The sequence below is a fragment of the Squalius cephalus genome (assembly GCF_949319135.1).
Source record: "Squalius cephalus genome assembly, chromosome: 6".
NCBI lineage: Eukaryota > Metazoa > Chordata > Actinopteri > Cypriniformes > Leuciscidae > Squalius > Squalius cephalus.
Genome location: NC_137127.1, coordinates 8,764,472 through 8,778,665, shown reverse-complemented (window position 1 = coordinate 8,778,665; position 14,194 = coordinate 8,764,472). Strand labels below are relative to the sequence as shown.

Here is a 14,194-nt window from a genome sequence, read left to right as displayed (position 1 = left end):
TTTTTCATTTAGAAATACTTGTTTTCTTTCGTCTCATCAGGTTGAGAATGGTTTTTCATGTTGATTTTAAAAGGAACAGATGGAACTGAACATCTCTTTTTGTTGATGGGTTGATTGCATTTCATTTCTGTGGACTTTGTTTGAAGGATGAGCATACAGTTGAAAGATTGCCTCCTTTTGGATTGTGTGAGTGTTTCATGCGAAACCTCGCTTGTTTTGGTTGGAATCACTTGCTTTTCTTCATTTTAGTTGCGTAATGCCAACTAGGCTAATTGTCTTTTAATTGTGCTCTAAACAGTTTGAGATGCACTTTCTTTGGAAGGTACATGAGAAATTTGAGTTACGAAACTCAAATGAGTCAAGTATTTTCCTTCCAAAGACTCAATTTGTAAAGATAACTATTGGGTTTGTCAGTGTTTCCTGGAAAAACAGTAATTTTAATCTAAAAAGCTTTTATCTTGAGCGGGCAGAAAGTTTGTCCTTAGAGAACCGTTACATAAATGAAACAATCCACTGATTCATTCAGGGCCTGAGTGGCACTGCACCAAAGGCTTATGATGAGATTTTATTGCCCAAATGTTAAACACTTGCATTTAAGATGCAACTTCAAAGGCAGTGCCTCTAAAAAAGACTTTAATTTAGAAATAATGTCTTTTTGTATTCAGTGACTGATTTACCTTTAGGTTTCGTTATACCTCCGAACCCATTTAGCGTTTGGCCTCATTTAATATTTCTGTTTCTCTGCAGGGAGTCCCTCCAAATCTGTATCCACCATGTCCCTTTCTGTGCGCCCCTCGCGGAGGGTCGTCGCCAGATCCATCACTAGGAGCCAGTCCTTCGCCGGAGTCAACTCCTACGACAAGTCCTACAGGTCAGTGTTAGCTTACACATGCATGTTCATGAACACATGCACACTCAAATAAGGCATAAATGATATTCAACAGAAGCAGTGCTCACAAGCATGCATTAGGGGTGTGTGATATATCAAATATTCATGTTATATTGATGATTTTATTTCAGCAATTCAGCAAGTGAATTTAATGCACTTTTTATTGGACCATTAAATTTCCTAAAGACCATCAGTCGACTATTTTTTTATGGTCCATTCTTGTCTTGTGACTTGCGAGTATGAGAGCATTATGATTGATGATTTGTTTAATAGTGTCTATGATTTATACTTCAATATAAAAAATAGCATTAGGGTTAGTAAGTTTGATGATGATTCAGTGATTTGTTTGCTATATCACTAAAATATTGTCATTGAAGTCCATCGGTGACCATTTTCATTTATTAAAATGTTTTAGTTAAATAAATGTAGGCAAGGGTTGCTGTTTTATACATTTATAAATATATTTAAAATGTTGCTGGTAAACCCTTTGTTATATACCAAATGTCCATGCTTTCATATGAATAAAAATGATACTATAATATAAACAAAAATGATTACATTTAAATAAAAATAATTTTTTTTTGAAGATCCGTGGTTACAATCAATATGTTCATTATTTGTAACTAGATTTAAACTACTATTTAGTTTAGGGCTGTCAAACGATTAATCGCGATTAATCGCATCCAAAATAAAAGTTTGTGTTTACATAATATATGTGTGTGTATGGAGTATAATTATTTTCTATATATAAATACACACACATGCATATATATTTAAGAAAAATGTGTTATTTATATATCAAATATTTATATATAATATAAATTATATATAATATAAATATATATACACAGTATATACATGCAAATATTTCTTAAATATATACATGCATGTGTGTGTATTTATATATAGAAAATAATTATACACCACACACACACATGTATTATGTAAAAACAAACTTTTATTTTGGATGCGATTAATCGCGATTAATCGTTTGACAGCCCTAATTTAGTTCATACATTTAAACAGTTATTTTTGAAGCAAACACATTTATACTGAGATATGTTAATGCTAATGATTAATATTTATACTAATATACATTTATTTTTGTATTATTATTTTTTATATAAAATATTAAATGTATAAAAGTTCAAAATATTATTATATTTTTCTTATGTCACCCTTATGTGTAGCATTTAGTCCTTTCAGTTCTGACCAAAGGCATTCAAAATCTTTAAAGGGAAGTCACAGCTGACAGGACGTCCTGTGGAACCAGCATACATTTCCTAATGGCTACAGGCAGCAGGAAAGCATGGACATTTGTTATTGGCTTAAAAGAGACACTCCAACAAAACAGGGGAATGGTTTTTGTGAGAAATCTGTGTCAATCTTGTAGCCATTTGATTTTATACACTTCATAATTTATCTGTGGTTGAATATACTTTTATTTCTTTATCTATTTAATAAATAAGCATCGTTTTTGTTCAAGTGTATATGTGTGCCATGTTGTAGAGGTAAGCATGAGGCAACATGTTAATTTTTCAGAGGAGCAGAGTGGCTCTTGAGCGTTGACTCTTCTGGTTGATGTAGTTTGATTCAAAAGCATGGACAGCACTCTTCAAACCCCTGCTGTTGAAATAGAGCAGAGACAGAGAACGCATGAAACATTAAAGAAGACCACTATCAGGACAACATGGAGGAACACCAAACGAGATCCAGACAGAATGAACAGAAGGATAAAAGATAGAAACTCAAACAATGAATATGAGTTCAGAGTAAAATGATATTGTAATAAATAAAGCATTACTGTGATTAAATGCGAAATCAGATTTCTTTATGTTACTGTGAATTCTTTAAGTGCGACTACTGTTGCTGACTGTATCCTCATACAGCTTTGCTGGAGCAAATTGTATCAAGACACATCAGTCTTTCTCTCCATTTTATTGAGCTGTCTGTCATCTTGGAAGAGCAATTGCAGCTTGAATCGATAAGCACGAGTGTTGGTCTAAAGCACTATTGATTTAGATAAGAGATTGTTTGTTTCCCTGGTTGACCATAATACTTTTCTGCATTCAAACACCTCTGCCATCGGTCGGACAAACGGATGGCCCTAATGCTCAATAATTATGGGCTGGTTGATGGACCTTTTTCTGCGTTGTAACTAAATCTTACATGTATTTGTCATGTACATGTATTTGTCATACAGACGCAAATGTTTGGTTTCCTGTGATGTTTTTAACACTGTAGTTGCAAATTCTAAATGATAAAATGAGGTAAAATAAGAATAACTTTATGGAGTTAAAATAAACTGTATAAATTCCATCTATTATTAATAGATTATTTAAAATTTTAATATTTTATTACTATATACTGTATATATAATATATATATTGTTTTATATTAATACATTTTAATATACCAGGTTTTCTGGGGAAAGAAAACTTTACTTTATTTGACTCTGCACATAAGAGTTAACTAGAGCTGGGGAAAGTGTTTAACCATCAAAAAATTACCTTAAAAATGATAAATGTATACTAAAGCTTTATGTACCTCGTATGTGTCCTAGGAACCTTTCTGTGTTCAGCACCCCTGCGTGCGTGAGGAAGACTCCCTCCAGAGCAAGCAGGATGTTCACACTCTCTACTAAATCACCTCCCCCAAAGGTGCCCCAGCCTGAGAGGCTGGACGAGGTGTACGAGGCCCTAAAGAGAGGACTGCAGTATGTACACACACACACACACACACACACACACGTGCATTGTAAATGTGTTTACATTATGTAGCCTCTGAGAAACACTGTTGAGATTTGAATCAACCCAAACAAACACGCGCCTCCCTTCATTGCTCTGCCCCCAAAATGCATGAACTCGTAATACAAGAGTGGAAATCTCTTTATCATAGCTGAAGCAAAGCAAAATAATTCTTCACAAAAATAAAGCGTAGATGACGAACGACAAGAAAGAACAAAAATTAACATACAGTACACAAGAGTACATACAAGCAGCACACCAGCTCCAGACAAACAATTACACTCACAACTGTCCTTTACTATAGCTAACATTACAGCAACAGCATATCTTGGTTCTGTGAAACATTGCAAAACCAATGTTACTCACGTATGGAGCAGAAACAACTCTGTGTCCATTTTCAGGCCTTCCCGTTTAGGTCTCTCCAGCGCAGGAAATATTTTCTAATATTAACGTGGGTGAAATAAACCACGATTCTGCTTGCACAATACATTAAGAAATGATAGTGACTTAGATATTGCCCCATACTTTTACAGATCCTACCTGCAGGTTCATCAGATGGAGCTGGACAGTCTGAACAGACAAATGAAGGAGTCTAAGAGGAACTCTCGCTTGGTAAGTCTAAACATAAAAATGTAATTTACCCATTAATTTTCAAACTTAAAGTCATTTCAGAACTTTCAAATCGTGTCATGGTACTAAGCTATTTAAATCTGAGCACTTTTCTGTCTTTTTTTATTTTAATATGTCTGATTTGTAATCTCTCTCTGTTCTGTTCTGTGGTTGTAGGGGTTTTTGTATGAACTTGACAAGGTGAGTGGGCGCTTCATTTTCATTTGACTTTAGTTTGGGGATAGAGACTGCACCCAAAGTAGCATTTCATTTTGTTGAATTGCTGATGCCTATTAATAATATTTTGAACATCATAAATGTTATTCTCTGTTCTCTCAGCAAGTGAAAGTGATCGAGAGATTTATGAGGCGGCTGGAGTTTCATCTCAGTAAGGTAAGCCTGCCGTTTAACTGAAATGCAAATCATTTGTGAAGAGGAAATATGCAAATATTTTGAATATTCAAGTTGTATAAACAAAAATTGTAATATTCTTGAAATTGTTTGAAAGCAGGCCGGATGTGGCACTCTTGTCAAACAGAGTTGCGTGTGTGTTGTAGCTCAGCAGGTCTGTTCATGTTCAAACGTCTCTGTGTTAGTGACTGCTCTTGGATGGCCCAGTGGCACTGATAACAGCCTCTGTATGGCTGTGCACACGCATTCATGCATGTACATCTGTGTCTAAACATTTCTTGATAGATGGTCACCTACAGGATATATAGTAAAGCCTAATCCTCCCCTTTACTGAGGACACATTCTTAGACAGACTTTTTCCCCCCCCTCTACCATGGATTTCCCTTTTCCATGGATGCTCACACATAGGGGACACGGGTCACAGGCGGAGGACAGCTTCAGGGGCTGCTTGCATTCTTGGCTTGTTTGGGGAGCGGTTAAACCCTCCACTGGACCTGTTGGAGTCTGAACTAACAGCCTAAACTAACCCAAGCCAGCTGCACTACAGGAAGAGCCCTTCTTCTATCGTCCTCTTCCTCTCCTGCCCCACTTCATATGTGATTAGTGTGTGTTTTATGAGCAGAGGACGCTGTTGGGAGTCTCCATGCTTTGGCTCGGTCAGATATGGTGGGCCTCTATTATAGCGGAGAAGGGTTGAGTGGGAAAATGCCAAAAAAAATGTAATATTAAGTGGCTTTGTTAACGACAGTCCTAACAAACTAGGGATGGTGGCATTCGTGTATTGGCAATGGTCTGTTATGTGAATAAAGAGGCGTGTTGTTATCAGTTTTGTATATCAGTTTTGTATATCAGTGTGTATTAGCGAGAGAAGCACTGTCATAACTCTATGAAACTTACGACTGTCCCACTGACTCCCTGCCAGAATGCTGGAACACGCTCACTGGATGGCTCCTAACCACCTCCAGATGGACAAACTGAGAGGAAATTTTCCTTCTCCCACTTTATGTCTTTCCTTCGTCCTTCTTTCTGTTATTGCAGGGAACCTTTTAAGGGCCGCAGACTGTTTCACCCTCGTTCTCGCCTTCAGTCTTGGGAATTGTGTGTGTTTGTGTATCTTGACTTGTGCGTTTATCCCATTGAGTGTGTGTGTATGTGTGTGTACTCCCAGTATGAGGCTCCCTCACTGTGTTGGGTAATTCTGCTGGATACGGCTACTTATGCAATTCAGGCGATTTGGTTCATTACCTTGGCCTTGCCACATACACGCATTTGCCTAGAAATTTGAAGGGCAACACACTACCATTCAAAAGTTGAGCATTAGTGCAGCCTAACTCTAATTCATAACCCAATTCCTATACCTACAAGAAAGAAAAAGATCATTCTTTCAGTCAATGGAGCTTTCTTACTGTTTGCTTGTTTCTCATTCATTCATACTGGTTTACAACAGACAGCTCATTCTTTTTCTAATCTCTGAATTACAGGACTCGTGCTGTGAATAATTACCAAATTACTGTTTGTAATGATAGTGTCTCTTACTCTGAACATCTGCCTAAATTTTAGTTGGCATAATAAGGATATTTAACAGTTTCCTGTCTCCATTACTGGTTTCCACATTTGCAGACCTGCTCAAGGTGTTGCGGATAGATCAATAAAATCTAAATTGTTTATGTTAGAGACAATGAGGCCCAACAGGAAGTACTTGGGCATGAAAAGATTTAACAAGAAGATGTTGTGGCTTGTGCATGTGTGTGCATATGCAGTTAAATCGAGTCAATGTCACCATCTGGATGTAGACTAAACTGTGGCTACCTCGTTAAGTCATGAATTGAATTTTTTTTACCTCGTTAAGTCACCTTTATTGAAAAATCCTGCTTATGTAGAAAGGCGTGTTTTGGAACAGGGTAGTTAGTTTCTTGCTGGTCATTATTTTGTCACCATGTTCCAAAATGTAGCCTGACCTTTTTAAACTAATATGAAATGCTAGTTTGTTGCTGGTAAACGAGGCAAACAATTCTTACTCAGTATTTTTTCCAAATATTTAAATGTCTATACATTGTGATAAACAAAAATGTATAAGATTAGAATTGATTTCTAGCTAATGACCAGCTAGAAATCAGCTACCATGTTTCAATTCACAGCTCAAGGGGGATTTTTCAGCAGGAAATGCTATTGAAGACATTTCACACCCACATCAATATTGCACATAATGTATTTCATTGATTGATTATAATAAACAATATATGTGTGTGTGTGTGTGTGTGTGTGTGTGTGCGCAGATTGACGAGCTCTATGAGGCCTACTGCATGCAGCGCAGACTGAGAGATGGAGCTGATAAGATGGTGAAGGCTTACACTGCCTCTCCAGGCAGCAGGGAGGCCAGAGAGAGTCTGTCTGAAGCTAACAAGAGCTTCAAAGAATACACGGAGGTAAGAGTGTGTGGGTAGATGAGAGCATGGGAGGAAGACGAAGAAGAATTATGGACCCTCTGTCATTGTTAGTGAACTGAATCCACTTTGAACTGAAATTCACTTCAGCTTAGTAGTAGTGAACTGAGTCCACTCTGGAACTGTAATTCATTTTAGCTTAATGTTTGTGAACTGAATCCACTTTACAGCTGAATTCACTTTAGTTTAAGCATTATCTAACTGAATTCACCTCAGGACTCGGAGCAGTCGTGGGATAATGGTTAGCGAGACAGACAGGAAATGACAAAGGCAAATGACACAGCATAATGGCGGCCCACTGCTCCGGGTGTGTCATGGTTTGCAGTGTGTGTGTTCACTACTCACTATTCCTAATGTGTGTGCACTAACTTAAATGCAGGGGACAAATTCTGAGTATGAGTTAACATACTTGGCCTTCGCATGTCAAAAAAAAAGATTCAGATTTGAAATCCACTTTAGTTAAGTGATAATAAACTGACTTCACACTGATTTCAGACCTGAAATTCATTTTAATTTCCACTTAATAACTTTAATTCACTGCAAGGTGTGAGAGACTGGAGTTGCGGGTAAGCAATAAACTGATTTATTTACAGTGATAAGATAAACATCAAGAGATTAATATGGAAATAATGTCGTAATGTATGGGTTCCGGTAAAAGTGTGACCCGGAAAAATGGGATTAGTTTATGACATTGTCGAGAAGTTGAGACTTACACTCTACTGATTATGGCTTAAGCCACAGGTTTTTTGCATCCAGATAGATGGATACAGGGCAGAACTAGACTCATTCGAAATGCTCATGGAAATAATGCAGGGAGGCAATCTGATTAAGAGTGGACAGCCTTTCCCAGTCAAGTGCTTTTCATTACCCTAATGGTTGCTGCAAGACAAGCGTTCAACTATAGGAAAAGTATTTCCCGTGATTCTCCTCCCTATCTCTCTGGCTATTACTACTTACTAAATACTGTATGCTGTCTGTATGCTGTATGCTGTCTACTATTTTTTTTGAAATGTTAAGTTGGCATTATTCCACCATAAACGCTTCAAACTGTAGTGTGCCACATTATTGTTTCTACACATTGCACGTTTATTGCCCTTATTCCTGCCACCTTCGTCTGTTTTCCTCTGTGTAATTACCCACTGTCTCTGTCCCTACAGAATATGTGCATGCTAGAGAGTGAGCTGGAGAACCAGCTGGGGGAATTCCATGTCAAAATGAAGGGTAAGACAGTCTCTGTATACCAGGGTAATAGTGAAGTCCAGAGTGATTTTAATTTGTAGTTTCCTACAGTTTTAACCATATTACTCATATCTCACATCTGATTTAATTTCTATTCCAACAGTGTGCTGTATTTAAATAACAACGTGTGCCTTTGTTTCAGGCTTGGCGGGTTTTGCACGACTTTGTGCTGGAGATCAGTATGAGGTGAGCTGATAACTTACCTTCTCTTTGATTTATAGTCAGCACGAAATCTTATTGTGCACAATTCATCAGTGCACATAGTTTTCACATAGTATTCTTTTATTAAAAGGCCAGTTAATGTAATAAAGTTTGCATTACAAAAAAACATTGAGAGATACATTGAGATGCATTGTCATCTTGGTTCGCAGTAGGTAGAAGCTCTGAAAAATATGGCCTGAAACCTGGGTCATAATGTTAATCCGCTCCACAATGAACTGCAAACTTGCATTCAGCTCTCGAATTCACACTTTTCTTGATTCATTCAGTTTCTGTTGGGTAAAATAAAGTCCCACCTTACCCTTTAAAGTCACATTACTTAAGTAAACCAGATTGTTGACTTTCCTCTATTTTTACATTCATCGTGTCCTCATAAAGCTGCCTTGATGTCATCAGTGATCTGCTTTGTACTTTTGTCAGTGGCGGATATGACAGATAGTGGTGATTGAAGATCTGGCTGGTCTGAACACTGCACTAGGCAATCAATGAGCTATAACTAACATTGTGCCCTTAAGCAAGCTTTGGATGAAAGCGTCTGCTAAATGACTGCTTGCAAGAGAGGCAGACAGAGACAGATCTCGGCATCTGCTCTGTGCAGTGAGGAACAGATTTGGGGAGGCGGAGGATAATTAAAGAAGGATGAATGTTAATGTGTCTGCCCCACCTCCACCTGTTTAACATGCTCAAGAGATTCAGAGTGACTGACAAGCCAATCAATGCAGTGAGTCAGCACAGTTTGCTCTGCAAGAGGCCTCAGAGATGTGACAGAAAGGGAGGTGGTGTGAAAAAGAACAAGAAATTGACTCGAATATCTAGAAATGATGAAAGAGTGGGTGGTAGAGACTTGTTTTTTTTATTCAGCCCATCTGTTATTCTTTCTCTGTTCATTGCTTTACTGTGCAAAAACACACAAAAGTCAAGATTTTCCTCCTCCTCTCCACGTGAATGAATAAATAATCTGTTTAAAGTTATTTAAAAGTTTGAAGTTTCTTAATACAATACAAAAACGCATCAAAAACGGATAGAAATGGTTCATTTAAGCTTTATTTTATGAAAACAAGCCTTAATATCTTGCAATCTGGCAGTCTGGTATAGTGTATATAGTGTATTTTTATACATTTTATTTATAAAAATATAGAGAATAAAATAAAATATAACAAATATACATAATAATCCAGTAAAAATCCTTAAAACAGGATATACATAATACAGTTATTATTAAAATAATTTCTTATTAAAGTATTTTTTAATCTTATTAAAGTATTTTTGTTAAGTTACAATATAATAATAATAATAATAATTATTATTATATTAAGAAATCATTTTAATAATTTGTTAATTGATTGTTGATTGACTGACTGATTGGTGTCATTTAAATTCCTTCACAGTTCTTTATAAGTAGAGTTGCCAACGGTTTTATAAAGTACAGTTGCCAATTAGAAATTGCTTACAATGTAATAATAACAATAACATACAGATTAAGAAATTATTTGAGTAGATTGATTGTTAATCAGACTGAATGAAGCTGTTATTTAAAAACCTTTACAGATCTTTATGAAGTATGGTCGCCAGCGGTGGAAGCTGCGGGGTCGGATTGAAATCAATGGCAAGCAAGTGTGGGACAGTGAGGACATGGTCTTCCTCCCCCTCATCACAGAGTTTTTATCTATAAAGGTATTTTTTAGTTTTTTTTTATATGAATATAAAGTTACATTCACTCATATATTGTCTGCTATTTCTCCCTCCCTCTATTTTCTCACACATACTATCAATCTCTGTCTCTCCTTCCTGTCACATTCACATGTGCACCACTGTCACATCAATCTGTGGGACATTAATGCACATAACAGCAAAGCAGCTGGACTTTGACTTGTTTTTCTCTCCTAATGGTTCCAAGACACATAACTGCATGTGAGGGGAGGGGAACATTACTTCGGGATAGATAGAGAGGCTGGGGGGATAGAGAGAGGAAGACTGCATGGGATAGAGTTAGAGGAAGTTTACAGAAGACAGCGATATTAAAACAGAGAGACTCCAGGGGAAGAATGAAGAGAATGCAGCTGACGTTTGTCAAAATGTTTTAGATTGCCCTGAGAGATGTAAAATGTAAATTCCTGGGCAATTTTTGGTTTTCGTTTTTTGTACAAAAATGTGCCAAGCTAAAGGTCTTTTAATGGTCTTAACCTTTTTTATTCACAAATAACTGGTCAGGAAATTAGCAAGAATTGCACAAATACTGTAGATAAAGCAACTTAGCATGGAATAGCCTTTCCCGACTTGCAGACAGCTTTTTACAGTAAGAAGAGTCAGTGTTGTTCCACTCAGTGTTAATAGCTTCAAACAGTCGAGTAGTTGAAAAATTTGTCCCAGTTAGTTTGAGTTTAATGTGAGACCAAATATTCCCTATAGGGTTCAAATCTGGACAAAACGTTGCAATTTGGGCAGGTGCATTGTCTAGTTGAAAAATAACAACAACGTCTAAAACGTTTTGCATATTGCACTGGTCATTAAAACTGATAATGAAATTTCCTCCTAAATAAACATCTTGTATGTATGTGAAGGTGACAGAGCTGAAGAGTCTGGCCAATCATGTGGTGGTGGGAAGTGTCTCATGTGAGACGAAGGACCTGTTTGCTGCCCTGCCCCAAACAGTAGCTGTGGATATCAATGACTTGGGCACCATCAAACTCAGTCTTGAGGTCACCTGGAAGTAAGTACAGCTTTGAGGGATCTCATAAATTTGGTCAGATCACGGACCGGAATTTTTAGCAAGAAAATTGGTGATAAAATCGATCAATGAGACAACTAATTTGAGTTTAAATGCCGTTGTCATGAAACATTCTCCTTTTTCTCCTGTAGTCCTTTTGACAAAGATGACCAGTCGTCCTCAGCGAGCACCGTGAACAAGGCTCCTACTGTCAACAAACGCTTTTCTACCTACAACCAGAGTCCTCCAGACACACCCTCTCTACGAGAGCAGGCCTTCTATGTGAGTCTGTCCATTTGTCCAATTCTATTAAATGTACATTGTCCCTTGATTATACACAATGAGGTTCCAAATGTCTGAAATCTTCAGTAAAAAAATACTTTTTTTGGAAACTTTTTTTTTTTAAACAAACAACCTGAATCTACAATGGTACATTTTATTATAAATAATATAATTTAAAGGGGTCATGAATTGAGAAATCATATTTTTGATTTTCTGACATAAGAGGTCATTGTACTATACAAGTTTCAGAACTCAAAACTTCCTCATTAGTCAAAAAACGGCTTTTATTGAAACCAAGCTCCAAAAAGTGACTTGTTTCGTATTTTAATAATGTAATAGTGAGACGAAAGGCCGCCTCTGCAGAATCAGCCCCGCCCACTTGTGCGTTAGTGAGATGAGAAAGAGAGGAGAGATACAGGATCACTGGGCTAAAAATAACATTACCTTCCAAAGGATCCCAATGCTAGGAAAGTGGTTATTTATTTTATGATTATCTCAGTAGAGAGTTTGGTACATTTCACTGAGCATTCTTTGGTAAATCAGTCGCATTTGCAGCACTGCCTTTGCAAACAGACTTTTACTGTAAGATATGGATGCAATAGTAATGCCACAACATGTAAGTTACCGTGTTAATTCTAATCCCTAATATGTGACTAGTGATGTGCAGTCAGACGTTCTTTATCGTCTCAAAATCGTTTATTGCTGTTTATGTGTCAGTAAATCAAGCCAGTGACTAAACGGTCAACTTCACATTTCTCTTAGTAGCATAAAAAAATATTCTGTTATTTAAAATGTGATTAAATTATATACAGAAACCAATTAAAGATCCCTATAATCTTATAATCACTGGAGCTGTCAATCACACACAGCACGAGTTTATCAGTGACTCTTGCCAAAACTCCTGTTTGCATTAGTTAGTTTTGATGAAATTTGTGAGGTGCAGAAATCTAGTTGCAATCACGAGATCACTGCATTCATGCGCTCAATGGCTAATGCTATAATTAAAACTTTTCACGATTAATTAATCTCGAAAGCTGTAATGGTAAAAAATGTTAGCCAATCATAGCAGTGGGCCTTTACATTTACACGCCCCTTTCAACAGGTCGTTCAAATCAGAGGGCTAGAAAGTGGCCTTTTATGTCAACATTTTGACAATGTTTGATGTAAAAATCATACTAACATTATAAGTCCACCTCAGGAAACAAAAAAAAAATGCAGTTCATGACCCCTTTAAAATAATTAATATCTATAAAATATATTATAATATAATATTTACAGTAATTTGTACGTTTTATTTAATTTTATTATCTACAATACATAATACATTTACAATAGTAAAATTGAAAAACTGAGGATTTTACAATTTTTATGCATGAACTTCGTTTGTCAAACCTTATGATGATGTTCTCCTGCATGATCTAAGAATAATCCAAAGAGCATCTTGTGCTGCAGTAGAACCAAGAGCATCTGATTGTCTGAACAAAGGTATCACATGATCAGTGCCACAAATTAGCATATTTGATCAGTGACTTATAAATCTTACTTTTTTTTTTATTTGTATTTTCCTAATATTTCTCATTTATATTTAACCCTCTCCAGGTTTATTTGTAATTTTGCACCCAATATTTTCAATATGGCCTCAGACTTTTGGACCGCTCTGTGTATATACTTTGCTTCTGTTATACTCCAGGGAGATTCATTTGATCTCAATTGATTTAAACAAAACATTTCTTCTAAGTGCATACCACCATAATGTCGATATGCCATTCTTCTCCCTTCCCTTCCTAATGGAGGTTCTCAGTTCTCCAGACCCTCTTAAGATTTAAATTAAGGCTCCACATAGACTTAATGGTAGTCATTTCTCAGAAGCATCTTGATCTCATGAGGTCACAGTAACATAATGTCTCCATTTCAGATCAGCTCAGATGAGTTTGATGAAATGGAAGAAGTTTGGCTAGGCCAGACTCATAGTTTACTGGGTCAGATTACCTCGGGCCAAAAGTGATGTAGCTTTAGCCTGCACAAAATGCTCATGCTCTCCCGCTGACTGCATGCAGACCGCCCCAGGGAGCATGATATCCAAACAGCGCTGGTCCTTACTGGACGTGTTCAGAGACTCACTGACAGAGAAACTGACTCAGAGCTGCTCGTGCAGCGACGTCACCTCTGTCCGCCTGGGAACCTCTCTGCTTTCCAGCCATGTAAGTGTGGTCGGTCTGTAGCGCTAGTTATATAGCTTTACTTAGTAGTCAGTAGTTAGCTAAAAAGGTGTGACTAGGGATGTGCCCGAAGCCCAAATCTGAATTCAGAAAGGCATGGAAAATGAACTACGCATTCTACGTAGCCCCTAAAGGGACATGGTTAGGCTTGCTGCTTCACGTGAAGAGAGAGATGACTGACAGGACGATGGCGGAGGATTTGGTGCGCAACAGATCCTGAGTGTCATTGACAAATATCTTAACTTGTAAAATGTGGGGTCAGTACCATCCTTCCCCATACACAGAGTATGAGTGATCGCGAATTGGAAAGTGAAAGTAAAAAGCGAGCACACATTCAAAAGCGATTTCAATACCCCGCATATTGATAGCGGCTCCCTAAATACAACATAATTATCGGAATATATATTTGCGAGAGGACGCAAAAGCAT

The 14,194-nt window shown here is 37.1% G+C and overlaps 1 protein-coding gene across 6 annotated transcripts in view; it reads left to right on the top strand.

The window, feature by feature from the left end:
• Positions 1-14,194, top strand: part of ripor1 (RHO family interacting cell polarization regulator 1) — a 64,193-nt gene that overhangs the window by 37,987 nt on the left and 12,012 nt on the right. For 3 of the 6 annotated variants that reach the window (XM_079875113.1, XM_079875112.1, XM_079875111.1), the window contains exons 2-13: positions 748-871; positions 3,453-3,605; positions 4,170-4,248; positions 4,423-4,446; positions 4,585-4,638; positions 6,933-7,082; positions 8,258-8,321; positions 8,482-8,525; positions 10,107-10,232; positions 11,120-11,268; positions 11,418-11,547; positions 13,605-13,748. In XM_079875113.1, coding sequence (XP_079731239.1) covers positions 774-871; positions 3,453-3,605; positions 4,170-4,248; positions 4,423-4,446; positions 4,585-4,638; positions 6,933-7,082; positions 8,258-8,321; positions 8,482-8,525; positions 10,107-10,232; positions 11,120-11,268; positions 11,418-11,547; positions 13,605-13,748 — 1,215 coding nt within the window. In that variant the 5' untranslated portion in view covers positions 748-773. The remainder of the gene's footprint in view (positions 1-747; positions 872-3,452; positions 3,606-4,169; positions 4,249-4,422; positions 4,447-4,584; positions 4,639-6,932; positions 7,083-8,257; positions 8,322-8,481; positions 8,526-10,106; positions 10,233-11,119; positions 11,269-11,417; positions 11,548-13,604; positions 13,749-14,194) is intronic. The other 3 variants (XM_079875114.1, XM_079875116.1, XM_079875115.1) reach the window with 1 other exon arrangement.